Here is a 27,951-nt window from a genome sequence, read left to right as displayed (position 1 = left end):
CTGGACCATCTGTCAGAGGTGATAATGGCTGATGGTTAATTGCACCTCATGGCCCATTAGCTGCTCATAAAGGCAGGTGTGGAGTTCATAGATAGCTTTTACAGGGGTGCAATGGCACAAACAGACTGGCAGATGTGACTCGTAATGGCTCCTATTTCAGGCATTAATACAATTATGACCCTTTCCTGCCCAAAGCAACACGATTACTGAGAGTGAAAAGACCAAGATGCAAAAAGGGTTCTGATGGATCAAACTAATTAAACACGCCTATCTATCTATCTATCTATCTATCTATCTATCTATCTATCTATCTATCTATCCACCCATGTCTATCTATCCATCCATCCCCATCTATTTATCTATCTCTGTTAGTCTATCTATCCATTCATGTCTGTCTATCCATCCATCCATATCTATCTATCTGTCTGTCTGTCCATCCATCTATCTGTTTGGCTATTTATTCATTCATGTCTTTCTATCCATCCATCTCTATCTATCTATCTATCTATCCATTCATGTCTTTCTATCCATCCATCCACCCACATCTGTCTATCCATCCATCCCTATCTATCTATCCATCCATCCGTGTATTTTTAGATGATAGAAACATCTGAATGATTGAATATTGAACTTGGAGTGTCTATAGATTGTGATTGGATTCAGTCTGAAACACCGCTTTACATTCATAAAAGATCTAAAGACTCGCCAAAGTGCTTCATCTGTCTTGTTTCCCCGCTGTGAATGTTTTTCCTCCTGATATACAGCCTGATGCTGCTGTGTTTGCTCGTGGTGTTGGCGTGGTTAATCAATGAGGTGCCGGCGAAGGGGAAAAACGCTTTCTTCTCACCGTTAATCATTTACTTAGCTCTCGCTCATGCTTTCAGCACGAGTGGATGGTTCGTATTGAAGTCAGCAACTTCTTAAGCACATCTGACCTCCAGACAACCTCTGGATCGGCTTGCGAGAAGATATGTTGGTTGGCACGTCATTTATTTCCTACGTGCATTGGCTTTATAAACAAATGTGAGCTTCAGATCATTTTATTTTATATATAACATTTTTTTTTATTTATATCCCCCCAGGAAAGGCAATTTCAGTCAGCTTATTGACAGCCTGAATATAAGTGCATGGCCACTGCCTCAAAATTCACATCAGGACATACATAATTACACAAGCATCAAAACTCTATACGAGAACTCATTTACACCATTCCTCACAAGTAGTTGCCAATCCTGTCATATAAACCCTGGCGTTTGAGAGTCTAGCTTAAAATAATGTACACATGCTATGCTTTGAAACTGGTGCAAACAGATTGTCAACCACCATGCTGACACTAAATAGACATACATATTCCAGCTGTTTCATATTAATAGTTACTTAACATTCATTCCCATTACTGGAATTTAGCGTTGCAGGACACCAAACAAACAGTAATCGCACCTTAAGACCATAACAGCAAGCAATGAGTAACAGATTTCATTTGTAGCTTATTTCAACATATAGAAACTCCCATAAATCTGTGTGACACCATCTTCTAACTAGGCACAACATTAAATTTATAACCATAAGTTAATTTTTCCACATAGAATTTCTTCAGACAACCACAGCCAGTCGGAACATATTTGACGTTTAAAGATTAAGTGTGTAATTTCTTCACGACTAGCATTGGCAAATGGCAAAAATTACTATCAAATAACTATTTTCAAACAGGTTTCCCAAACATTCACTTCATCTGCCATTGGTCAAACAAACAGATAGTCCCACAACTCAAGCTTTTGGTCAATATAGCCAATCTCATGTCGAGCTGGTCGGATAACATTTTTCAGGGAACCTGAACTTACAAACATTGTTGTTCTTATCATATTAAGTTGAGTCACAAAGGACACACTTCTGTTAAATTATTATACTATGTGTAGCATGATTTTGGAACAATGAGATTTCATTGTGGGCGGGGCTATCCAGAGCCACACTGCAGAAATAGAAACAAAATGTTGCTCGTCAAGGTTGCAGCTGGTTAAGACATGGTGTTGGGGATCAGGTTTCTTGAACAAAAAAAGTTATAAACAAGCTCATACAAAAATAATAATTATTATAGTAGTAATATAAAACAATAGTGTTTATATAATTTCATATTTATACAATTTAACCGCATTTACACAGCCAGCATACTCTAATGGGTAACACTTGCAATTACTTTTCCAAACCATTGACTTTGTTGGCGATGACAAGCATTCTTTCCATATGCGATGCTTTTTGAACATCTTATTTGTGAGGATCGATCCCTCTGAAGGACAAAACGTTGGGGAGTTCCCCACACAAGCCTCTCTGTTTTGATCAGTCTTGATTTTGAGAGTTGGCTGGTATGAAACGTTTCCTCCTGCTTGCGTTTCTTTGCTAGAACGGCCCAGGCTGAACTCCTCAGTCTCTGAGCCTGCAGAGTTTATGAGTCAAAGGAAGCAGAGAAATATAGAGATCCTCAGTGAAAAGAGAGGTCCAGATGTTCTCTACTATCAGCGTTTTTTGAAGGACCGAACAGTTTGTTGTGGGGGAACTATTGGGGGGATCCATGGTTCTTCAGGTTCAGACTCTCTTAAGAAGACAGAGTCCGGCTCGGAGGAGCAGGTGGAACTTCGTTCATTCAGGATGACCTGAGAGTACATGGGCTCCAGGGGCACACAGAGGTCCAGATAATCCTGAAGGGAAACACATACGTTAATAAGTAATTCCCATAATGCACTGGAATGAGAACAGTGAACATTGTCATCCAAGTTTGCGGAGTAGGATGCTTCCATTTTGAGCCAAAGCCTTAACAGAGTTGCCCACGATGCGCATTTCAAAACAGTTACTTGTGAGGATTCATTTAGAGTAGGATGCTGACTTTAAAAAAAGTAGCTACCTACACAGTCTGCTGGCCTTACCTGATTGGACATCATGGACAGGGTGCGATCAAGGTCTTCTACCAGCTGTTTAAAAGTGGGCCTATGCGTGGGAACAGCATGCCAGCAGTCTTTCATCATCAGGTATCTGAAAAAAAAAAAAATCTTATTAAATGTTATTGTGCACAGTGCATTAGTGCATTTCATTCTAAAGAAAAATTTTTGAATTACTGCTAAAGTAACCAATATTAAAAATATAAACTTGTACAAAAATGTTTTTGAAAGATTTATTCATTCAAATAATACATTTTAAATATAAAATTACTAAATAATTGTATTAATAATAATAATAATAATAAGTGATCAGCTTCACTTAATATTTATTTATTTTAACAATAATACATTTGTGTTTATTTTATTAATATTGATACTAAAATAAATATTAAAATAAATAAATTAAACAGTCTACTTCCCTCAATAATGTGTCATTATGGAAGTTAAATGTCTTGTGAATTAGTTTTTAATACAAGTTTTAAAAAGTTTCTATTTAATTGAATTCAGAAGCATTTTTAGTTGTGCATTAAAATATCTGATCGAGCCATTTTATTAAAAAAGAAAAGTTTTCATTTCTACAAAGGTAACCAAGAGTGGAAAAAATATAATTATCATTATAAAAGCAAACAAACAAATAAATTATAATTTTTTTCACTCAAAAATGTGTCACTACGAAAGGTTACATTTTTTGTTAATGCCATTTCTAAAGATTCCATTTAATCAAATTAAAAAGGCATCTTTTAGGCCGTGTCCACCAAAGCGTTTTTAGCCAGCTGAAAACGGCAGCGCTCTTCTGAAAACGCCTAGTGTGAGCGCTAGAGAGCGTTTCAGCGACGCAGCGTCTTTTTCAGTTAAGACGGTATAAGTTTCTGATACGGAATATCCACGGAAATTTTACTAGTATCGGATTTTGAAAATAGTTTGGTTCTGAATACATGTCGTATTTGTAAAGTATATAAAGTAAAGTATTTGCTCAGGTTCTTGTTTTCAATGATTTTGTTCCACTGTTTGCTGCTTGTCGTTTGTTGCTGTTGTACAAGCAGGAAGTGGTGGTTGGTGTGGTATTTGTCCCGCCACTCCTCCACTGTGATTGGACGGCTGGGTAAAAAGTGACAGTGATGAGCACTGTGTTTTACCCAAAGTTGAACATTCTTCAACTCTCAGTGACCGGTAAAAAACCGCAGAGTGTTCAGTGTTAAAGAGACGCCTTGTCACGCTGCAGCCGTTTGAAAAAAAAAAAAACCCATTGAAAACAACTGGAAAAATACGCTAGCATCGGGGGGAAAAAAATCCTTTGGTGGACACATGGCCTTAATCACTAATTAAAATATGTGAAAGTGCCGTACAGCTCCTGAGTGCAGGCTGAGGGTCTGTCCATGCGATGGCCTTCTCGCAGTAGCTTGAAGAGCTCTTCTACAGGGACTCCGGGATACGGCGAGCCCCCCAGAGTGAAGATCTCCCACAGAATGACCCCAAAAGACCACCTACAAACCCGAGAGCACTTCATCAGTACCAAGACATAACCAAGAAACAGAACTTTTATAAAGTGAAAGCATTGATGCGAGGATGGAATGGAAAACAAATTAGCCATCTTACACGTCACTTTGATGTGTGTAAATCCTGTCAAACAAAGCCTCAGGTGCCATCCATTTGACAGGCAGCCGGCCCTGAAGAAGAAATAAAGATGTTCATTTGTCATAAATTGAATATCTGGACTATAAATATGACTGTTTGAAGACCTGACTGCTTACATTTGTAGTCTTCTTGTAGTAATCTATGTGATGAACGTCCCGGGCAAGACCAAAGTCTGCTATCTTCATTACATTATCCTCTGTTACAAGTACATTGCGTGCTGCCAAGTCTCTATGGATACACTGTTGAGGAGTGCACAAAGACCAAAATATTTATTTTAGCCTATCCTTTAAAGGAATTATGAATCCAAAGTGTTGTATGATTCTTTTTTTAGTAAAAAAAGAATAAATAATGTGACAACAATACCTTTTTGGATGCCAGGTACTCCATGCCACGAGCCACCTGGTAGGCACAGGAGACCAAGTCTTTAATAGACATGCTCTCGACAGAAACCTGGTCAGGATTGTAACAGTATTCCATGCCAAGCGGTCGGCGGGCACGCAGGTATTCCCGCAGGTTCCCTTTAGAGGCGTATTCCACAATGACATAAAGAGGGCCTGGAGGACAGACATATAAAACAAACATTTCCAGATGTTCCAGCATCTTCAAATGCCACATGATTGTAAGAATCCTCAGATGGGCTCTTACCATCCTGGGTACAAGCTCCGAGCAGGTTGATGATGTTCTTGTGTTTTCCAATCATCTTCATCATCTCCATCTCTGAGATGAGGTCCGACAGGTCCTTCTCAGTGGCGTCAGCTAATAAAAACATGCAACATGTTGATGAGGTCTGGTTCTACACAAGTAAACATAAATAATGTGGTTTGGTATTTTGTGGATTTTAGTCCATATCTGTTGGCTCTACACTCCCAAAAGTAATTTTCTTAATCAGTATTTTTGTCTGATTTTCCAGGAAATAAATAACTAAAGGCCCGTTCACACCAAGGATAACTGTAATAATGATAAAGATATAGTTTTAAAGATTGTCCAAAAAAGTCCACACAACAACGATAACTGCACAGAAAAACGATTTTTTTTTTCAGAACGATTTATTCCCCCAGCTGATGAACGATAAAAGCATTGACAGCCAATCAGAATCCATCCTGCTTTAAAGAGCTTATGATTTTTAAACTGCCAGATGATAAATTGCAGCGTGCTTATAATAAATAGAATGATGTTCTTTGTTGATCTGGACGCTAATATGGTTATTTTTATAGTTATTGTTATTGGTGTAAATGAGCCTTAAACCTTAAAATAAAGAGAACATTGTATTTTTATATTATTAAACATGATTATTAGTATTAAAATAAATAAATAAATTTGATTATTTTAGAAAAATATTATTCTGGATATATAAAATAAATAATTAATAAAAATTAAAAGAAATAAAAAACAATTTGCAAATTGTGTATGAACAATTAACTTAATTCAAGATGTATTTCAAATCGAGTAAGAGATGTATACAAATGTAAATTTACACAATTTTACTCAAAGTAAATTTACCTTGTTTTAAGAATTTTTACAGAAAAACACAACAAAACACTTTTTTTTGCAGAGCAATATACTCTGGTCCCTTCTTCAATGTAAATGTAAGAGTTTTTTGTAACTATCAAAAATCAGTCAGATCCCTTAGAATCTTCATCAAACCATTTCATGGTGTCTTTAAGGCTGTTAATTTGCAAAACCACATTACATTTCAGCATCTTCACAGCGACTTTAGTTATTCTGTTGGGCTTGTCCTTGTCCACTCCAATGGCTTCACCCATCACCACCAGACCAAAGCAGCCCTCTCCCAGAGGTTTCCCAAGTACTAGCCTATAACAAACATACAGATGAACAAAATTGCAAAATGATTTCTAAGTTGACCTTTGTACACAGAAAATTAAGTGAGAGAAGTTCAACTTTCAAATGAGCAGTAGTCGTACCTCTCTCGGGGCACCTCCCAGCACGGGTCCTGGGGCAGCTCGTACTCAGAGACCCCTGACAGCATGGGGGTCCCGCTGGAGGAGAGTCGTGAAGGTCGGACCAACATCACACCAGAGTTCAGAGACGAACTGGATTCCACCGACACCTGTAGGCCGAGGAAGCAGAACAGGTGTTTTTAAAGGCCTTAAGATGGACACATGGGTCTTTCTTTAAGATACCAGTACGTCAAAGCCCTTATCTGTTACCTGTCTGCGGAGAGGAATGCTTTTGGCCAGCTTATGGACGGCCAGCTGACTGTTGAAGTCGCTCTTCTTGGAGGAGCTGCGGACTTTGACGATGGTGGCGATTCCTACCATGAGGAAGATGAGGAAGAATCCCACACAGTAGATCAACACCTCCAGGTAGGACTGATTGGGAACTGCAGAGGGAGCGATGGGTGCTTATGGGGCAAACACAACGCTATGGTCAGTAAACAAAACTAGATTCATACCTATTCTGAAGAATGAGAATGTTGCTATGGGATTATATATATATATATATATAATAGTGATGGTTGGCATAGAAAACAGCATTAATAAGGTTGAATCCACTTATACAGTTTCAACTGACATCAAAACACCTCAGTTACTGTCTACAGCATTAAACAGTGCTTTGGACGGATACACACTGGTAGATGCTGGTGACAGGCACACACGCACACGTATCCACACACACACACACACACACACACACCGAGCTCTGTTTTATTTCAACCAGTGCATTTGACACTATTGGCACCGAGAAGAGAGCACAAGCTCCCTTTGTTGCCACATAATGGCTCCTTTGTGGAGTAGTATTTCGCCCCACATTCTCCACCGGCATGAGGCTGCAGTCGTTCCATGCACAAGTATGAAATGGAAACATCCTGGCCAAATTGTCCTGGGAGGCCAAAGAGACACATAACTACAACTGATGGGAAGTTATTAAATTAGAGCATCATATATATAGATTTGAGATGTTCTGCAATATTATGCAAAGGTTGAAATAAAACAAAGTCTCCAGAAGATAAGGAACCTAATTTTTGTGGTGCTTGATCATTAACAACTTCATATATTTTAATGATGCACACACCTAGTCACAATTAACTCAGATTATAGTCAATAAAATGATAAAGCGGTTCCAAAATTATACTGTTACCCATATAGCATTTTAAGGCATGATAATCATGCTCCTTACACAATGGTGGTTAAAAGATTATGCTGCCTTATAAGATGACTGATTTTTGACGAATTCTAAGGCTGCATCACATGCATTCTTTCCAAAGAATGCAATCCCATTATGCATTGCGACTAGCTTGGTCAAAATAAATAATCCCAGATGGTGCACAAGTAGAGGAAAATGTTATAAATATGTTGATATTTCAATCAGTGCTAAAAAAGTATGAATAAAAATAGTTCAATTGACTATTTAAGCCAATATTCTTTTGGTGCTATGTATTTTAATGCCTATTAGAGCACAGGTTCTAAACCGGTCAACCTCGGCAAACTTCCAAAGTGTTGTTCAAGTTTAAATTATTAAAATAAGACAAAACAAGCATTAAAATAAGCCCAAACAACAATGAGAATAAAAGATATTTCTTATTTTAATTCACCGCCTCAAAAACTTTTATTCCCTTCGAAGAACCAGGGTTCCCACGGTATTGATACCCAATTTTAAAAGTGTGATTACTAGACCTGGAAAAGTCATGTCAATTAAAAAAGTGTTGGGCTTTAATTAATAAAACTGCGTAAGATTTTTATAATGAATATACTTTTTTTTGTCATCTCAAGCTCTAAAATTGCTATTTCTAGTGGAAGTGATTGCAAATTTGTGGGGCGCAAGAAGTCATAGTCTATATTGAGTTTTCCAAATATGCTACTTATGATGAGGTTCAATCACAGTTAGGATGCTGCCCTTAGAACACCAAGATAGCTTGCTAGATATTCTCATATCATAGTCTGCCTACTCACAGAATGAACATAACTGATTTAATCGGAGTAAAGGTGACTTGGTGTGCACTAACCGCTCATTAAAACAACAAAGATAGCAGGACAGAGTGAGAAAACGAGGAATTTAGAGGATGAAAAGAATAAGAGGTGAAACAGTGCCATAACTGGTGTCATTTTGCCAGGTCAATGGGAAGTAAAACCTACTGAGGGAACCTTAGTAAGATAATACTTCTATAGGGGAAGATGTCACTAAAATCCAAATGTTTGGTCTACTCGTCATGCTGGTGCCATGCATGGGTGGTTTTGCACCTGTGGACGGCCACACACGTTCCCATAAAACACCTCGCCCTTTGTCAGCGGTGCAAAAGATACACCGGCTAAAGTGACAGCTGAGTTAATGCTCTTTGACTTAAATGTGGTTCACCTGAAACTGGCAATTGACACAAACAAATGGGCACTGTTGGGAGTGATGGACGAGAAGGAAAGGTCTTGAGAGGACAGGAAAGAGTCGCCGGATACCTTTGACAACGGTCAACCATGCTGAATGATGGGAGATCCCGATAGAATTGCCCGCCAAGCAAGTATACACCCCAGCATCCTCAAAGGACACATTCCTCAACTGGAGCACCTCCATCTCCTTGTCGGTGGTGTTGAGGCCAGCCGTCTGGAAGAGAACGAGAAAAGCAGACCCAAGGCCCAAGACGTGAGGGGAAAGGAGGAGGAAGCGGGACCACATTGAGCTTGGGGAGTTGTTGTTTTTGGTTGTTTTAAAAAACAGTTAGACGCTCCCAAAGCTCAGAAAGCCACCTGAAACCTTTCCATCACCTGTAGAGAGACCAAATATCACTGCCCAGCACCATCACCACCAGTCTACCTCCACCTACATCAGGCAAGCCACATGGAGAGTCTCTCCAGTAAGACCCAATTCATAGCGAAGGAATTATTGCCATTGTTTGGGTCAACTGGAAGTTTCCATGGCATTATTGAATAGGAAAACCCAAAGCATAAGAGAGACCGAAAGCAAAAACCTCTACAGAGTTAATTTCAGACTAGCCTGTGATCAAGTTACCTTGTCTAAGGACAGTTAACCAGGCTGACTGATTGGCTTCTCCTATATAATTGGACACTTTGCATATATACTCTCCGCCCTCTTCTTCTGTGATATTGTAGAGTGTCAGCACCTGGGTGTCCGAGCTATTGACCCCCGAGTGCTGGAGACAACAAGAGACCAAATTCATGACATCCAGTCCCAATCCACCACATCCTATTATGTGTGGATCACTTATACGAAACCGCTGCATACAAGTCGGACTTGAGCAAATTGCCTGCATTTCATTGTAAAACCTTTACCTTTAGGACGCGTACGTAAGGGAGTCCATCAGGTCCCAGTTGGCTTCCGTTCACTAATATGTGTTTGAGCCACTGGATGTGAGGCTGGGGATCGCTGAAAACCTTGCATACAAACTCTACGTCACTGCCAACCACAGCCGTTCGGTTTGCAGGGAGACCAGCATACAGGATGGGCCTGTGAGGTGATCGCTCTGCAATATAAACAAGGGGGTTTTGTAAGGCTTGAATTTATTTGCAATATTTATTCTTGAACTGCCACTGGTCGAGACTGAGACGTGACTGACCCACTACATCCAGCTGATAGGTGTGATTGATGCTTCCGTATTCATTCTCCACCAGGCATGTGTAGTTGCCCTTGTCTGAGGGCACCACAGACTCCATGATTATGGTCCACATGTGTTCCCGCAGCTGAGAATGGAAGGAAATAAATATTCTTTAAAATAGATTTATTTTGAATATATACACTGCCCATACAAAAGTCAGTCACCGTTTGGATTCAATTGGAAAATGCTAAGAGTCAATGATTGGATAATTGCATGTTAAATGTTTCGTAACAGTTCTTCTAACCCGAATTGATGGAGTGTGTAGCTTTTCATTTCTTAAAGCAGCACTATGTAGTTTTTCCACCTTCATAATATATTTCCAAGACCCTTGAGATGGTACATCAACTTACAATAGGTTGAATGACACATCTGTCATAGCCTGACAGTGTCTGTATCGCTTTTACTGCCACTATGTAACTGTAAAGACGGTGAGAGTGCGTGCGCGCGACCGGCTCTCTCTCTCTCTCTATCCTCGTTCTTCCAGTAAATTGCACCCTGTCACAAGCGCAGCAGTCAGTCATCGATAAAGTGTTTATAAATTTATAAATAAATCAGGGAGTCAGGGACCCGACTAACCGCGCGAAATGTAAAAGGCTGAATAACATGGCCTGGCCATGTTAGGGAATCTATCTGGTCCTCCATTTATCTTCATGAATCAAGTGATGCTAGTAGAGTAGCAAATTATCAATCTGGTAGCTAGTAACGTTAAACACTAACATGCTAGTTTACGATGGTTATAAAAAAATAATCTTTCAGGATAACTATCCTAATGTCTGCAGGCTGGTAGTCATGTTTGTTTATTTATTTTTCTGGTGAAAGTGTCTTGCCTCAGGCTATAATGCAAATCGATTTTCAAATTTGCAGATTCATCTATGGTAGCTTGATATTATAATATTGACGATATATGGCTATTACCTACCACACAAACATTGAATTGAATTAGCATATCCGTTATGTAAAACAGTAGCCAATAGGCTACTATAATGACGCTGTCTTGTAAACGTGAGGTACGCGATCTTTTGACGTTTGAAAAAAATATTAAAACCCATGAAATTATATTCATATGACATGCTGAAATATATGCCACTGTAATGCCACCTGAAATGCCACCTGTATGTTCACACGCAACGCTGGCAGTCTGCCAAAGACGTGAGAACTCGCGAGAACTCAAGATGGTATCGGCATGTCAACAAATGCACGTGTATCCCCTGGTGTAACCATGACAGATTTTACGATGGTAGTAGAAAACAATACTGTTTCCCAACTGTAGGGGGACCCTGAGAGCAAAAACGACGTAGTGCTGCTTTAAACAATGCAGGAAGACACATTATGGCCATATTCCAGGATGACAATGTCAAGATTCATCAGGCTCAAATTGTGAAAGAATGGTTGTGAGGATCATGAAGAATCATTTTCACACATGAATACAAGATCTTGACCAAAAATTGATGCACCTCTTGATGGAAATAAATGCTTTGATGTTATTTCAGTCAAGACGTTTTGTATTGTCAATGCAAGAGTCCAACTCTCTGTAAAGTCTCCTCCAGCACATCCCAAAGACTCTCAATGAATTTAAGTCTGGACTCATAGGTGCCATTGCCAATTCATATGTGAAAATGATTCTTCATGCTCACTCAAAACTATTCTTTCACAATTTGAGCCTGATGAATCTTGACATTGTCATCCTGGAATATGGTCATTGATGAGTCTCAATGAAAAGCTACACACTCCATCAATTAGGGTTAGAGGAACTGTTGCCAAACATAAATTATAACATGATCCAATCCACTTTTTTTTTGGCCAGGCAGTGTTTATATATATTTGTGTGTTTTAGTGATAAATCAGGGTTTGAATCAGTTCATTGAAACAGATTGATTTTGAAATGGATCATGATTTTGAAACTAATTCACAGAAATGAATAAAACTTACAAATGGACATTTTTGCTTAAAGAAACGGTATTTCGCCCCTTCAGTATACTTAGTTGGAAATGGCTGATGTAACAATCTTGAATCTCGAAATTGGCAGCAAAATACACAAATATTTTGTGCATATTCAGTATATCACAAAGCCCAAATCACTACGGCTATCTACTCGTAACCAGACCTCTCATGTTGCCTCCACGTTTAAATCAGGGTGTGTGTATTCAGGTGTCGGGTTCAGGGTGTCGAGATTCAGGCTGTGCTTTTGGCCTATTGTGAGCTGAGGTTTCAGCTTTCCTTCTCTCGGCTCAGGTGCAAGTAAATGAGGGTTGTATGTCCTACATAACAGTGATATCACAACAGAAGTCAGCTACTTATGTCTTCTCATGTGCAAACGTACCTTGTAGCCCCCGATGCGCTGGTCTCTTTTGAACTCTTTTCCATTCTTGAGCCAGCGTAGTTTCGGAGTTGGGTTTCCCTCGGCCTGACATCGGAATTTCACCGTTCTGCTGGCCGGAACGGCATGAAGCTTTTTTTCCATCTTTTCAGGCTGAGCCCAGTGAGGTGCCATCGCTAGAGAGAAAATATGGTATTTAACAAAACAACAAACATTTCATAATTTGATTTTCTTCCTGAAAAAGAGACTCATGCTTACGTAAGAGCTCCTGGCTACTTGACGGCTTGTTCTCTTCTGACGATGACTCATCGTCGTCCTCATCCTCGGAAGACGCTACTGCGTGACCTGTGACAAAGTCGACAGGATGTGTGTCAGAGAATAAATTCATACAGCCGTCCATAAATGTCAGAATGTAGCCATTTCACCACGCGCAATTTCAGACGTCACATATTCAGCAAAAAACATACAGATTTATTTATTTCTCTGTCTCTCAACTAGAATCCTGGCCAGGGATCAAAGAATAACAGCAGATTAAGAAAGGAGATGTTTGCAATGCTTTAAATTTTTTTATTTACAATGCTGTGCCACATTTTGTAGTCTTGCTTGATCAGGTTAGTGAACGGAATAAACGCATCCGCCCTTCACAGAGCGCCGGACAGTGAGAGCGCATGAGTCACTGCAGGCTCCGCTCCAGATCCATGCCCACGCTCGAATCTCTCACACACACACACACACACACACACACACACACACACACACACACACACACACACACACACACACACACACACACACACACACACACACACACACACACACACACACACACACACACACACAAAACACTCTCTAGGGAGCTGTCTAACAAATTCACCAATGAACGCCGGACACATTCCACAGCTGAACAGGGAGAAAAGACCTCACAAAGCTTCAGTTGCTCATCTATGACAACAATACGAACTCAAAAAGCAAATTAAATGAAAGTGACTTTTCACTTGTTTTCTTGTTCATTTGCTTAGAAAAGTAACAGAACTACTTTCTTCTACAAGCCACATCATTTCAGATATCATTCATGTCCATAGCACAAATGGTGAGGGACAAGTCAGGGGTTTAAAAAAAAAATACATCATTAGCCATACCCAAAAAAAGGAACAAAAGGTGTCATTTGCAGAGAAATTTGTTTCCCGATCTCCAGCTGGCCCCCGTTCACCCACATGTGGTCTCCATTCAGCAATGCAGCGTGGTCTCTCGTCCAGATGACCCCGAAGCCTACAATCGGGGTCTCGTTTTGAGCCAAGCATCAAACGCTCCCCAGGGAACAATGTGTACAGCTCCATTTTCACCTCTATTCGGACTAGTGGTGGAACAGAAGACCAGCATGGAATGTTTGGCAAAGTGGGAACTGGATCAAAAAGTGCATTACAGTATTTCAGAAAGTGTGAGACAAGAGACAACGCTGGTCCAAAGGAAACTGAAGAACCACTAAACTTAAAAAAGGGCCATGACTAACAAAAAGAGGCATGAGTTTGTAAAGCACTATGGAGAAAGAAAAAACATAAGGACTGCTTTTAAAAAAAAAACCCTAATGAAATTAGTTTAAAGAAACTGATGTCACAGAGTCAAAAAAGATGAAAAAGTTATGCAAGTCAGATATCCAGAAATAACAATCAAGACCACATCTGGGGAATATTTTAACCTAAAATTTAAAGAAAATAAATTATTATATTTTGAGTAAAGGAAATTAAGCCTTTAGCATTAAGATGTTTTTTTTTTGCATCATGACATTTTTATGACTATTTAGCACATTTCAATTAAGCAAATTCCAGTTATGCCAAAATAACAATAGCTTTATTTTGACTGATATCATGATTTACAACAAGAATGTAAAGTAAAGATGCTATTTATTGTTCTGCATTTAATCATGCGGTTTTATAATTAAAAATAAAGATAATCATTAAAAATAAATAAAATTGAAACGAATGACAGTCAGTTTTACAAAACAGTTAAATATCTGAAAATTAAGAGAATACTTTGATTTGAAAATTAAGCACATTTGCCCAAGAAAAAAACTGGCAATACAAAATATCGAATTAGTCTTAAATATTATTTTCTTAAATAAACTTATATAATTAATCGTAATATAATTATCATAAAATATAATTCTTTCTTTTTATTTTGTTTTTGATGTGCAATGGGGCCCAGGGTCTTTATTATGAGATTCACCCATTAATTCAATATTGCACTCTGCTCAAACACTTTGACTCAAAAACACAATCCTGTCAGGAAGAAGTTCTGAGGTTAAAAACGAAACAGTTTAAAGATTAACCTCCTGTGACCCACTACACTTATTAGGACTGAGTTTCAGTACATGCAAACAAAAGCCAAAAACCAAAACCCTGACGCCAGAGCATACGGCAGTTCCCATTCAAAGAGACCCCCCACCAACCTTAAGTCACCTTAATTGTCAAACAAACTAATCCTTCCCTTTTGTCCTCCACAATGTTTCCTGACAATGCGAGCGGATCCGTAAGAGATGGAAGGGGGAAAGAGAGTCAGTTTGGAGATACAGAGAAGAGCCTGTAACAGCAGGTTCCTCGGCTAGTTGTCATGGAGATCTCACTTGAGCCAACTGGAGGCATTTCCTGGATCACAGGCCCCTTAATCCCAGCAAGGAATCGGGGCGAGGGGGGGGGGGTGGGATCAACTTTCGCTTCAGGCCAATTTAACACAAAAAAAAGCATGCCGAGGAGGTAAAGTAGAGGCTGGGGGAGATGCTTGACTTGAAATAAGGACTGATGTCTTATATACTTCCATTCACTTTATTTTCTATCATTCCAATCACTTACTAGAGTTGAAACAGGACACATACCTTAAACCTCACATTTACAAGAAAAACTGCAAGAGTTAAAATGGTTGACAACTCCCAGCATGCCTTTTGATGCCTAAACGTCTGGCTGTTACTATTGTTGCAATTAATCCAGCAAAGATATTTTTCTGAGTCTACCATTCATAAATACTTTATAGTCATAGGCTTCATAGACCGGTTTGACTTCAAGTGCCAACAAAAAAAATTCATAAAAATATCATTGTAACCATGAACATTTATAGGCCAAGAGTGTTGTTTTTAAATTACTCTTGAATTTCAATGATTTCATCAAGTGAACTGGTATTTAATGTAGTCTGGGTAGTACTGTTTTAGTTGCTATGTATGATTTTTATTAACTAATATTGTTTTTTTCCCCTCTGATCTCCACAACCATTTAAGAACAGACCCATTTTGGGGGGTTTAAAAACAAGGCAAACACAATAGCCTTTTAAAATGGCTAATGTAGTGAATGTTAAGGAAGAATATCTTACAAAGCTATTGAACAAGCTTCACCTTAAAGGGGCTTTTTGCACATAAAACAGTGAATAACAATTTGGTCCTCATCATGCGGGAATTCAAACCATTCCTCTGTTCAAATTGGAAGCAGTCAATAACAGGAGGAGCACACCACCTATATGGCCGAATGGGGAAACTGTCAAATTAGAAGCACATTTTGTTTACGGAAGAAATTCCACAAGAAAGAAAGAATCATGATTTGTCCCTGTCTGAAAGACCCCAAAACACAAACATGATTTCATCGCAAGCTTTACCAACGCACATGTGTGTTCTCAGATTTAGACCGCTCCGAACTGGCTTCTTGGAGAACCGAAGAGAATGTGTGTTTTTTTCCAGAGGGAGGCGGGGGCCTGACCCATTTGTCTTGGTCAGTCAGTACAGGCTGAAGTGAACAACATCTGTCATCACCTCATTATTCATGCAACGACATCTTTAAAAGCCCAAAAGTCGTTTCATTTCAGATCATTACAACCCTTTTAATGAAGCAAAGCTTCATTAAAACAATCCTCGAATCCTTATAGCTGTCCTGTCTCTCCGCATCAGTCAGGATTGCTGCTAAGCTCTGGACTTGGCTGGGAATCAATAGAGGAAGTCCTAGTCTGGATGGATTGCTGCTGGGATTTCCTGCCTGGCTAGTAATACTGCTGGGCACAGAGTTACTACAACAAGTCAATTCAGGCAAGAAGGGAAACAGACAGTTCGATCAGGCTCACAATCAATGGACCAAGAGTTTATGCAGCAACAGGATATTTGCGATGGCTGTTTTCACATGCAGATGAGCTCTGCGGCCAACAACTTAGTACAACATATTAGTGTGTTAAGCAACTGTGAATGGAAACTGTCGATTTGTATGCAAACATGCATCAATAAGTATGTAGACAATTGAGGCTGTTGGTGTCAGGCCGTCACGTCAACGTCAATTCTGACCGTTCCCCTTACTTACACTAAAAGGTTAAAGCAAATTATCAAACCACTTCATTTCACAATTACCAGGATGATTGATGTATTAAAATTCAGACAGATATGCTGCTAATAATATGGCTGATAATAGACATATAACCTTTTTTTAAATTTTAACATCTCAATGTATACTAAAAAAAATAAAAAGTAAATTCAGGCATCAACATAATGCACAGTGTGAAAATGGATATTAAATTTGAGATTTGCTAAAGATAACATTTAAAAATGTTACTAAATTATTTGACTCATTGGATAAACTTTAAGTGAGCATTGGGCCCTGTGTACACCTAGTATTAATATGTGTTTTGGTCGATTGGATCACAAGTGTGTGACGCTAAACACGGGGGTAAATGGGTTCTAAAATATTTTTAGCTTGTCCACTTTCGACCAATTCCAGAGGTAGTCGAAAACGCATTCAACCGGATTTCTTTCGTAGTGTAAACGCTCATGTGGTCCAGACATTCGAACAGCTGCAAAAGACACCTACTCTCCGCCAACTGACTTAATGCGTAACCATTATGATTAAAAATGATTTAAACTTTGTCGGCTGGAGACCCAAGTTTGGTTTGAAAAAAAGAAAAGCGTACCAAGCACTATGTTCTCTCAACATTCCTGATATCTAACACACATTCACAGCGTTTGCCGTGATCTTGTTGCTGTCAGAGCAGAAATGAAAGCTAATGCTCCCCGTATGTTTTTCTGTTTTCTCCGGCCGTGTTAATATGTAAATTGTGTGAGCTTATTCCATCCATTAAATCGAAAGATAAAAAAAAAACATGGATTTACCCACCCATAGACCCTTCACTCAAAGTAATCAGGACAGAAGTGGATGAAAGTGTACAAAAGAGACATATTAAAACATCAGGTTCAAACTGCATCTTAATACCAGGTGTAAACAGGGCCTTAGATGACAGTATAAATGTAAAAAGCTTTTAGCAAGTTAAGCATTCTTTGCAATGCTGCGCATTCTACCATGATCCATCTGAACCTCTAAGGTTTCAAGAAAGAGTGAAAGACCCCAAAGCTCCATGGACGCATAAAGGAAAAGCATGTGTAGTCCTAGAGCACACCAGACCCTAATGAGTTCCAGCTCCACTAGTTAACTCCACATCAAAAAACAGAGCCGTGACCAGAACTTTGCTGCTACATGAGGTGGAGCCTATTGTAAGAGCTGATTCATAAATGTGTGTCCATCCTTTAATCACACAAGTAAAAAATATGCTGCTTTCATCCGTTTGTTTGATTTTGCGCCACCTTCGATTAAGCACATCCTGGAAGTGAACACTAAAAAAGGAAAAACTTACCTTGTTCGGTTACTGCGGGACGTGAGTGGGCCAAGGGGAGGTGAGCTAGAACAACCCACAGGAGAAGCAAATGCCATGACTTCATCATCCTGAGAGAAGTCATGCCACGGCAGCTGGGCGAAGAGGGTGGGCCGAAACAGCTCATTCACACAGCTGTGGGCAGCACTGGGACATCAACACCAGCAGCATAGAGCTACCTGCCAAAAAATTGAAAGAGAATGTGTACAGGAAATGGTCTAATATGGTATGCATGAATGCAAATAAGGAAAAAACAAACTTTTCATTGGAATGATCTGTCTTTAAAAAAAAAAAATCCATTAAATAACTATGCTAGGGTGCTAGAGAGTTCTGGTTGGTTAGGATGGTTACTATACATCTAAAAATAAAGGTTCTTTATTGGCATCTATGACTCCATGAAAGATCTTTAACATCCATGGAACCCTTCCACTGCACAAAAGGTTCTTTATAGTGGAAAAGGGGTTCTATGACAGAACAGTTCTCGTAAGAACCGTTTACTGAAAGGTTCTTTAAGGAACCCAAAATGGTCTCTTGATAGGATTAGATTTGGAAAGTTGGAATGATCTTTAGGAGTTGAGTGCATATGTACACCACAATGTAAATACCACTGGGAAACTTTACTTTTGGGGACATGTTCATTAAATAAGAGTAGCAATCAAATTTGTAATGGTAAATGCTGACTGCTTATTTAAGTTTGAATGACTTTTGTGCATCATTAAAATTGCTACAAAGTTCACTAGAAAATACTATTAATCTAGCAGACTGTGGCAACAGTCTTGCAAAATAAAACCGCATGTCCCATAATTCACTGTAGCAGCACGAGCATGCTAAAATATCTAATATGCAGGCTTTACTCTAAATTTTGTGTATAGATCCATTTTATTCTGACCAAAATCACTTGAACACATATCACATCACAATTATGATTTGCCAACTCTTAAGTGAGAACCATCCAGAAGGACTAAATAAAGCAGTCTTTGTAAGCATTAGAGACTTCTTTCAAAAACAAAAAAAATCTTACCGACCCCTAACTTTTGAACACTATTGTAAATTTCCACTTATAACTATATCAAAGAGCCACAAAACATTAGCCAACTACACTCACACTCTGCTTACAAAGACCAGACCCCTCTCATTTACTGAAATAATACATCACCTGGCCATAAAGTCCATCTGGCAGTCATTAATTTGACTTCTAAGGCTCCTTCATTGCTATTAAATATTACGTTTGATTAGCATTGACAACTGTTTATGCATCAATTGACCACACTAGCAGAAAAATAATTAAAAACGATTATCCTTATTTCAATGCAACAAGCATCCTTTGACATAAAATGTGAATTTAGATGTAAGGAAAAGCTGCAAGCCCACGTAAGTCTGTAACTTTAAGACAAGAGAACATCACAAATCCAAAACTAATTTAAACATGGTTTTCCCATATAAGTATGACGAAAACAGAGGCCCCAAACCCCTCGACCCCTCACCCAACAGCAGCTGCCCCCCTGAGTAGGTGTAGAGAGGCCATCCCGGTGGTGTGAAACACATCTGTTAATGCTATGCCCCCCTAAGACTGGCCACTTGACACTTGGCTTTCCTTGGGATCCCAGTCACGCCTCCATCCCTGCCAAACGTTTCCCAACAAAAGACCCGTAATCTGCCGGTTGTTTTTGTATCCCCTCCTCCAATAATCGCACTGCAAACCATTTGCTCTCGCACCTTCAACTCTACCCACAATCTGATACAAAACAACTTGGTGCCATATGTTCTGCTCTCATTACTATACGAGTGTGGGGAATTAGAGTATTAGTGAATGCAAACAAAGACAAAGTTGTTTCAACTGATAGATTTGCAGCGTGGCGGCATTAGCACCTTCGTTGCATGGTTCACCCTTGCGCAAATGCGTTTAAAATACTCGACTGTGATCCGTTTTCATCTGGAGTTAAAGTACAGCAACATCCCATTGTGTTAATTGTGATCACCCAATTAGAATGAGAAACGAGGGATGTCCGTCCATTACTGAGAGCTGTCGTACGGTCTTCATGCCAAAGTAATTCAGCTAAAGTGTGACCTCTTGGCTAGATGAAGAGATGGTCGCTCTGCGGTGGGTGGCGACACTGAATGAAAAATCCTAAATGCTAGTGTGCAGCAGGTTTATGATAATGCCATTAACGCAGTTCATTTACCTCACAGGCGCTGTCCATAACCATGTCAAAGTAGTAAAATTTAAGAATCTCTTAAACTGATGAGAATGTGGAGTTTTTTGTGGTACTTTTCACACATGAAACTGCGGCACACTGGCGAGATTTAAAGAAATGTTATTGGATAAGCTATAAAAATGTTTTGCAACAACAGTCACGGAACCGTATAAAAAATGTGTGAAGTTTTAGAGGGATAATAGCTAACACGTTACATAGTTCTACCAGCAGTCTGAAGGATTTTGCAATCACGCTTCATTGCTTGTGCTTTTTCATACTTGATGTACAGGTAACAAGCCATTTCCAATATTATCTCCACAAAAAAAAAGAAAGAATTAGCTCTACCACTCTCTAATGTATGGAAACTTGCCACGTAACACATAAAAAAAGGTCATTGTGACTTTATCTTCCAATTCTGACATTTTCTTTCTTGCAATTGTGAGTTTCTCTCACAATTATGACTTTTATTCTCAGAATTACGTTTATATCCCAATTCTGAGTTTATATGTAAACTTGCAATTGGTAGAAAGTCAGAATTTCGGGATATAAACTAAATTGCGAGAAAAAAAATGTCAGAATTGCCAGTTTATAGCTCACAATTCTAAGAAAATAGTCAAATATGAATGGAAGCTTCTTTTTTCTCGTAAATGCAAGTTTGTATCTCAATTCTGACTTTATCACGTGCAATTGCGAGAAAAAAGAAGCTTCCATACTTATAAAACAAAAAAAACTAAATTTTAAAAACATAATAAAAAGAATGGATGCACATTACAGATTAGCAAATAAATTTATATTTTAAATGTATACACTGCAAATAAAACAGATAATAAAATTATAAATACGCTAAAATGATAAATAGTTTTAATTCTTTTCATATTTGGCCCTAAAAAACCTTGGAGTAACTTGTTATACTTGATACTATTCTCTTATGGAAGCTTCTTTTGATCAGAGCATCTTCTAAATGGATAAATGCAAATGAAGAAACTTCTACTCAACTATCACTATCAAAAGTGGAAAACAGCATTGAAACCAGCAGACCTTTCAGAGCTGTCCACAGTAATGCAAGAGAAGCATTTGAAAAGCCCATTGTGATAATTAAAGGTTGGGGTTTGCTCTGTTCCCTACCCCCCTGAGAGTCCAGCCCGGACCCTTAATTACTATGCTGCTGCATCCATGCATGACATTCCTCGACTCTGTGTTTGTTTTGGGAGATAGTCATGCAATCCACCCCAGGACCCCACCAACCCGGAGCAACCCCCTGCTCTCTACCGCCTGGGTATAGTTATCAGGCTTTACACCTGTAATTGTATAGATTAGGGAAGGAAATCCAAGTGAATTATTTTCCCATTTCCCTTCCTATCCACACCTTCGTTGCCTGATGCAAACCAAAAACTCCCCCAAAAAATTTAAATAATATTAGTGTGCTCTGCAGTGAAGTTTCATAACATTAATGTGAGGGAATCATGGCGTATTTAAAACTCTGAATATAAAGCTTCAGGTGCATGCAGTGAATATGTGATATTGATAAGATTACCACGAGGAAACCAGTCACAGCGGGTGACTCAGAAGCCTTCTGACCAGGTGCATGCATGGATGCAGCTTGTCTTTCAGCGCATCCAATATTACACATTCAATTTGGATGGACTCCAGTTGACACAGTCGACTGTGAGATTCGGCTGTAACTCAGCACGAGTGCCACAATAAGTCAAGATGGGCTCCTACGGGAGGGGGGTTGCGGTTTTGAAAATATCAGTTTAATTTATGAATCTATCATCTCTGAAATTAATGCCTGTGAAATGAAGTAGTCATCTTCAGAGATGCTGTCACATGTTAGAGAACCAATTCAATGATTCACTCTTGATCAGAAAGTGGCCCTAAAGTTAAGCTAGCATAACATATGGGACTGACTCAATATTAATGGGTTCTTGAATAAAATGTTTTGACTTACTCAATTAATATCTTACCCCCTCAAGTCAACAACAGAAGTGAGCAAGGGAACATCAGCTCAGTTGTGACACAAACCCCCTGATTTATCATTAACACAGAAACAGATCACCCTGGAAAAGTTTGTTTCCTCAAGGAACACAATGCATCCATAACAAACACTGGACAGACAATACCACCTAGGGTTTTACAGCTCAAAATAGGTCACTTTTCATATTCATTGAAATGCAAATTAAGGGGACACAATGTAGCATTCTTATTCTACTCCTGCTGTGAGCACCTATTCAAGGTTTTTCTCTTCATGAATGTGCAAATACAATGGAAATGAGAATGATTTACTTAAAAAAATTCAATATATGTAGGCTATATGAGGTTACTTATATATAATATATAGGCTATAAGAATACTTCTAAATATTCTAAATATACTAAATATTCAACCCTCTATATACAATTTGCAAAACACGTCTTTTAAAAAAAAGAATTTTCTTTAAAATATGCAGATATAAAGGCGTCTTAAGATAAAGATCAAGTTTTTCTGTAGTCCTTTTTCTATTGCTAGGGCTTGCAAACAAACCATGTTCTCTTTCATTTACATCAATACAAATTAACATTAGGCTCCAAGCATCAGACCTACACGCAAGATGTTGAGGTTCTTCCCAGAGTAAAAAACACTCACCTCTGGATGTTAATTCTGAACACTGGGTTGTGCTGAAGTGGACTTCTTCTTGGAGTTATTTTGGTTTGTAATTCATTACTCCACGACAAGCGATCTCCGAAGAAAATGCCCCACGCTGAAGTGAATCAAAACAAGCCAGCCAGCCAGATTTCTCTCGTGCAGCGCGTCTGTTTTTGCAAAAGTAGCGAGGGGGGAAAAGAGTCACGTTTTCTAGCTAACGCAAACAAATGGTTTTGGTCCAGGTGCGTAGATGGACCGTAAGAAAACTTCCACGTCTTTGCTGTTTGGGAAGTTTTTCATTCATAAACTCGCACGAGTGTCTCGCGGCATACGAAAATCTACGAGTCAAAAACGAAGTAAACTGCTGCAAACGTTCGTGTTTGTCTTGCACTTTCTCTGTCCACAGCCGCGCTTCTTCCTCTCGAAAGGAATATGAAGGAGTTTTTTCTTCTTCGTACCTCCCACTTCCAGGATTTGAGGATTCAAGAATTCCACTGCCCCTTCACACCGACCCCTCCCTCCCTTCACCTCTAAAACTCAATGCAGATACTGCTGCTTGATATACCAACTCAATTCTGCTTCCTATATTTACTAAATAATAGATATAGCCTATGGATGGATAGATGGATGGGTGGATGGATAGAAAGATAGATAGATAGATAGATAGATAGATAGATAGATAGATAGATAGATAGATAGATAGAATGATAGATACACTGTTAAATGTTTCTGTTAATTTACACCCAAATTTCAACATGATTAACCTGTTATTTTTAATAACTGCGCCTTACTGTTAATTTTAGGAAATATATGTTAAATAACACCTAATATTTGTTATTTAACACCTCATTGTTAAATAACACCTCATTTTTGTTATTTAACAGCAAAATCGAAAATTCAAGCAATGTCGGATATAAGGTTAGCCTACGATGGTCAACTTTCATGCTTATTATAAAAAAGTTATTATTTATAAGTGGCGAAGTTAGCAATTGCATTTCGTTTTTTTAGGTTGCTAAACAACGGCTGATTCAATCAGTAGCCTAGTCGACGGTGCAATCCAACAACCTAAATATAGTACATGCATTTACTGAATGAATTAGACAAATTAAACACCTGCTTTCTCTACTGCAAATATTATCAAGAATAATCTTGCATAGCCTATTCCACAGACACAGAGAGAAATAAGAAAGTTCGCGGTGTTTTCTGTGCATGCGCAAATGTGTTTGTTATCGTGGGTATAATAGCCTTTTGTTACCCTATTAATACCCTACACCCGGATTTTACGCGAGACGGCCTATAGGCTACATTTATTAGTTGAGGAACTGCGCTCCCTGTGTCTGTCTGTCTGTGTGTGTGTGTTCTGAACACGGTGTAAATATCCGCTGCACGCCTGCACGCCTGCACGCTGGCAGGCGGTACTTTATTATGTCTATTGGCGCCACTATTTGAAATGACAGGTTCATACAGTATTTTTTGAATTCTGGGAAGGAGCGTAGAAGAAGGCATTTGAACCTGCAACGAACACGAAGATCCATGTCGGAAGATCGCGGTGGCTGGTTACATCGAACAAAATCACAATAATCCGGTGAGATTAAAGAGTTTCTTGAAATTCATGCATAGTTTTAGCATCTATCAGTGATATTGATGTACTGTAACGTTATAGGCCTACTAAACGCCACGGACTTCGACCACATGAAGTAATTTAGCTAGCTGCTAATGAGCCACGGTGATTCAAGCTAGCAACATTTCAATAGTTTTCCCATTAATTTTAGAAACAATGCGCTTATTGTAATGTCCATTTATGTATACGATCTAAATCTATAACATAAACAGTAGGACGCTAGGCCTATAGCATTCCCGTGGTCAAGTTGTGTGGCATTCTTGCCATGTGCACGTCTGGTTAAAGCAGATTAATCCTGAAAATCAAACGGTTAACATAAATCTATTTACTGATAGCTGTTTATTAGGGGTGGAACGGTTCATGTAACGTTATTCGTATTGAACAGCGAATCGGTATGGGCGTCACGGTCCGGTGCATGAATTAACACGGAGAATACACGGTATAAAAATAAATAAAACTCGCGTGCAAATTAATGTAATGCGGAACCACTGTTAGCGGGTCCTTTAGGGACACCTAATCTGTTGCCCTGCTAGGTTTGTTTACTTTCCTCCGCAGCGCAAGCCTCCGTGACCGCGCGCGCGCCTTCCCAAATGGACGAGGCATTTATACTTCGCACTCGCCGGTGTACTATTCTTTGAAACGACAGTGTGCGACTCGGTGTAATTGTCCTCTAAACCATCAGGAATCAGCGGTGAGAAGTAAGGTACACTCGTGAATGTTTATTTTAGTACTTTAGTAACTTACTCTACTAACACTTTAGGATACCCAAACCACACTACTAAAGAATCGTGTAAAGCAGTAAACCAGATTATTCCTTGTGACATTAGAAAAAAAATGGATATGAGAACGTAACCTACAACTAAATTAACGTTATCTTACATATTTTCTAAACATTTTTGTTTAGTTTTGTGAACCTTTTTATAAAACATGGGCATTTATTTTTATTTAAAGGGCTTATGTCTGCTATTGTTGGCCCATTTTGTTAATGTAAGCAACTAATTTAGACGCAAGAACTGGATGTAAAAAATAATAAAATAAAAATAATTTGCATTTGCAACTGCATTTTTGTTTTGCTTTTCCCTCCATTGTACCGAACTCCTACCGAACCGTGATGTCTGAACCGAGGTATGAACCGAACCATGACTTCTGTGTACCGTTCCAACCCAACTGTTTATGATACTAGATAACGTTAGTTGGTCTAAGACTGTATTTAGCTGCTCGTCTTTGATGGATTAAAGCTGTTTGGGCTACCAGACATGCTGGTGTGACTATTTATTTTATGTGCAGGTTTTAGGCTATCAATGAGGTAAATCCAGCAAAAACAGCTATAGGCCTACTGATCGGGCTAGTACAGTATAGCTATGTGAAGTGAACAGCTATTCTCTTTTAATTGCATTTGTATAGTGCACCCTATTTTTTTTTTGTGTGTGTGTGCTGTTTTGATTATCATTGAGTTGTAAATCAATGTTTACATTTGTTTTCTTGTTTTTTTTATTACAGATGCAGGGGGTACCATCCCTGATCACACTGCTGTTCAAGATGATATCCCAGGATTTACTCCTCTGACCATCTATCTCTCGCTCACTTTGCCTCTATCTCTATCTATTCCTCTATCTTTACCTATCTCTTTCACTATCTCTCTCTTTCTTTTTACATACCCTGTATCTATCTCTGTTTTATCACTCTGCCTATCAATCTATCCCTATATCTTCCTCTATTTATACCTCTATCTCTCCCCCATTCCCTCTATCTCCCTCCATCTCTCTCTGTCTCTCCCTCTATATCTGTATCTATCTCACTTTATCTATCTATCCATCATTATCTCTCTCTGTATCTTTCTCTATCTCTCTATCTATATCCCCCCTCTCTCTTTATCTGTCTCTTCCTGTCTCTCCATCTTTCTTTCTTTCTATCTATCTATCTATCTATCTATCTATCTATCTATCTATCTATCTATCTATCTATCTATATATATATATATATATATATATATATATATATATATATATATATATCTAACTCAGTGGTAGTCTTATGACATTAATATTGTGTTTAATTTGTTCTATGTCCTAGGGATATGCCACTGCAGCTGACCTTGAGAGTTCACTCTCTATACCTGCAACTCCTCATCTGATACTTCTTGGTAAGTTGGTTTTAGATAATACAGTTGGCTTTAGTGTTGTATGTAGTGAATTCAATGGTATCAAACTAAACTGTAATGAAAATTAAAACTAAAACAGAAATTTGACAGTTAAAACATTTCTGGGTTCAGGAGAAACGGGAAGCCGTTTCCAGCGCTGGATGCTCAGCCTTGAGGGCCAAATCATTTGCGAAGGGAAGGGATCACGTCCACCTTTGTGACAGGACTGGAATCCTTTTTTCACCCTGTTTTTACATCTTTGACTTACAGTATCAAGAGGAGGCAGCCTGCACGCTTCAATTCATCCAGAGGTAAGATATTGTCTGTTAACACCTGCATTTTTTTCTGGCCTAGCTGTGGCTCAAGCATGGTTTCAACAGGTCTGGTTGAAGGGATTTAGCAATTAACTTTGATTTAGAAAGTTTTAGTGCAACTAACAATATTCACAGAGGGAAGAAGATAGTGCATGTTGAGGATAGTTCATGTACATTTGTTGACTTTGTTGTTGCTGTTAGTCTGTGACTAGATTTTTAACCAGTGTATAATTTTTCAGATGCTTTGTGGGTATAAACCCAGAAAAAGCGACACAGGCTGCAAAGAGGAAAAAAAGAAGAACTGTCAATTCACACGTCCCAGCCTCTTGCGCAAGCTCATGGACTTTCAGTGGGATTTCATTTGAAAATGGTGAGTAAGATGTATACGTTACACATACCGATATGTTCAAACAGCAATGACTCAGGAAATTCATTCTAATGTTCATTCTTAACTCTTCAATTCTTTGCCATTCTTTTTTGTTCTTTCAATGAATTGTATTCATCACCCTTTCTATTATTTTATGTTATTCTGTCTGTTTTGTGCTATGTTTCTAAAATTAGCTTTTTTTTGGTCAAGCCATGTGATATAATTTTGGATTAAAAATGTGAAATTATGGAACTCATCTCTCTCTCTCTTTCTCTCATATACAGACCCAAGACTTTGCAAAGGATCCTCGTGTGCTTTGGAAAATGGTTAGTGGTCTAAGCAGTGCAGTGTTTTTATTGTTTATGCTCTTTATTGATGAAGAGTTCCATTAAGTGTTAAGTATTGGTATGAATGTATTCATATGTTGAATTTTAGTGGTTTAGGTAACTAAGTGTTGATGTTCAGTATTTTGTTATAATGAACAATGTATTTGGGTTTAAGAATGTTTTTGAATATTTCTTTGATTGGTCTGATCCATGTGTGCCTACATTTGTAAGTATTTACATTTCAGTGTGTGTATTAC

The 27,951-nt window shown here is 38.7% G+C and overlaps 1 protein-coding gene and 1 long non-coding RNA gene across 4 annotated transcripts; one reads left to right on the top strand and one right to left on the bottom strand.

Annotated features, from left to right (window-relative positions):
* Positions 1–1,038: 1,038 nt before the first annotated feature.
* On the bottom strand, positions 1,039–23,380 carry fgfr1b (fibroblast growth factor receptor 1b). 3 transcript variants are annotated; one of them, XM_077243522.1, is made up of 17 exons: positions 22,927–23,380; positions 18,092–18,288; positions 12,704–12,790; positions 12,449–12,621; positions 10,090–10,213; positions 9,806–9,996; positions 8,975–9,119; positions 6,734–6,927; positions 6,488–6,633; positions 6,256–6,377; positions 5,211–5,321; positions 4,929–5,119; positions 4,682–4,804; positions 4,527–4,597; positions 4,277–4,414; positions 2,919–3,024; positions 1,039–2,693 (listed from the first exon to the last, which is right to left on the bottom strand). In XM_077243522.1, the coding sequence occupies exons 2-17, from the start codon at positions 18,234–18,236 to the stop codon at positions 2,511–2,513; spliced, it is 2,250 nt and encodes a 749-aa protein (XP_077099637.1). In that variant the 5' UTR covers positions 18,237–18,288; positions 22,927–23,380; the 3' UTR covers positions 1,039–2,510. The 3 variants fall into 3 exon arrangements, with proteins under 3 accessions (XP_077099637.1, XP_077099638.1, XP_077099636.1); XM_077243523.1 differs by lacking the exon at positions 8,975–9,119 and adding an exon at positions 9,525–9,666 and having other exon boundaries at positions 22,927–23,360; XM_077243521.1 differs by lacking the exon at positions 22,927–23,380 and having other exon boundaries at positions 18,092–18,307.
* Positions 23,381–26,567: 3,187 nt separating this feature from the next.
* LOC143749598 (uncharacterized) lies at positions 26,568–27,714 on the top strand. The gene is made up of 4 exons (XR_013207045.1): positions 26,568–26,690; positions 26,820–26,998; positions 27,241–27,371; positions 27,653–27,714. It is a non-coding gene; the product is annotated as an uncharacterized LOC143749598 (long non-coding RNA).
* Positions 27,715–27,951: the final 237 nt, after the last annotated feature.

Source organism: Siphateles boraxobius, unplaced genomic scaffold (genome assembly GCF_051911475.1).
Source record: "Siphateles boraxobius isolate OS27281-9 unplaced genomic scaffold, OSU_SipBor_1 25, whole genome shotgun sequence".
NCBI classification, from domain to species: domain Eukaryota; kingdom Metazoa; phylum Chordata; class Actinopteri; order Cypriniformes; family Leuciscidae; genus Siphateles; species Siphateles boraxobius.
This window is presented reverse-complemented; position numbering and strand designations above follow the sequence as displayed.

Bases quoted from the DNA above. Each gene is read 5' to 3' on its own strand.
- fgfr1b (XM_077243522.1), bottom strand. From the start codon at position 18,236: ATGAGCTGTTTCGGCCCACCCTCTTCGCCCAGCTGCCGTGGCATGACT. The intron at 6,378-6,487 runs GTACGACTACTG...TGTTTGTTATAG, and splicing joins TGGGAGGTGCCCCGAGAGAG to GCTAGTACTTGGGAAACCTC. The intron at 4,598-4,681 runs GTAAGCAGTCAG...TTTCTTCTTCAG, and splicing joins ACTACAAGAAGACTACAAAT to GGCCGGCTGCCTGTCAAATG.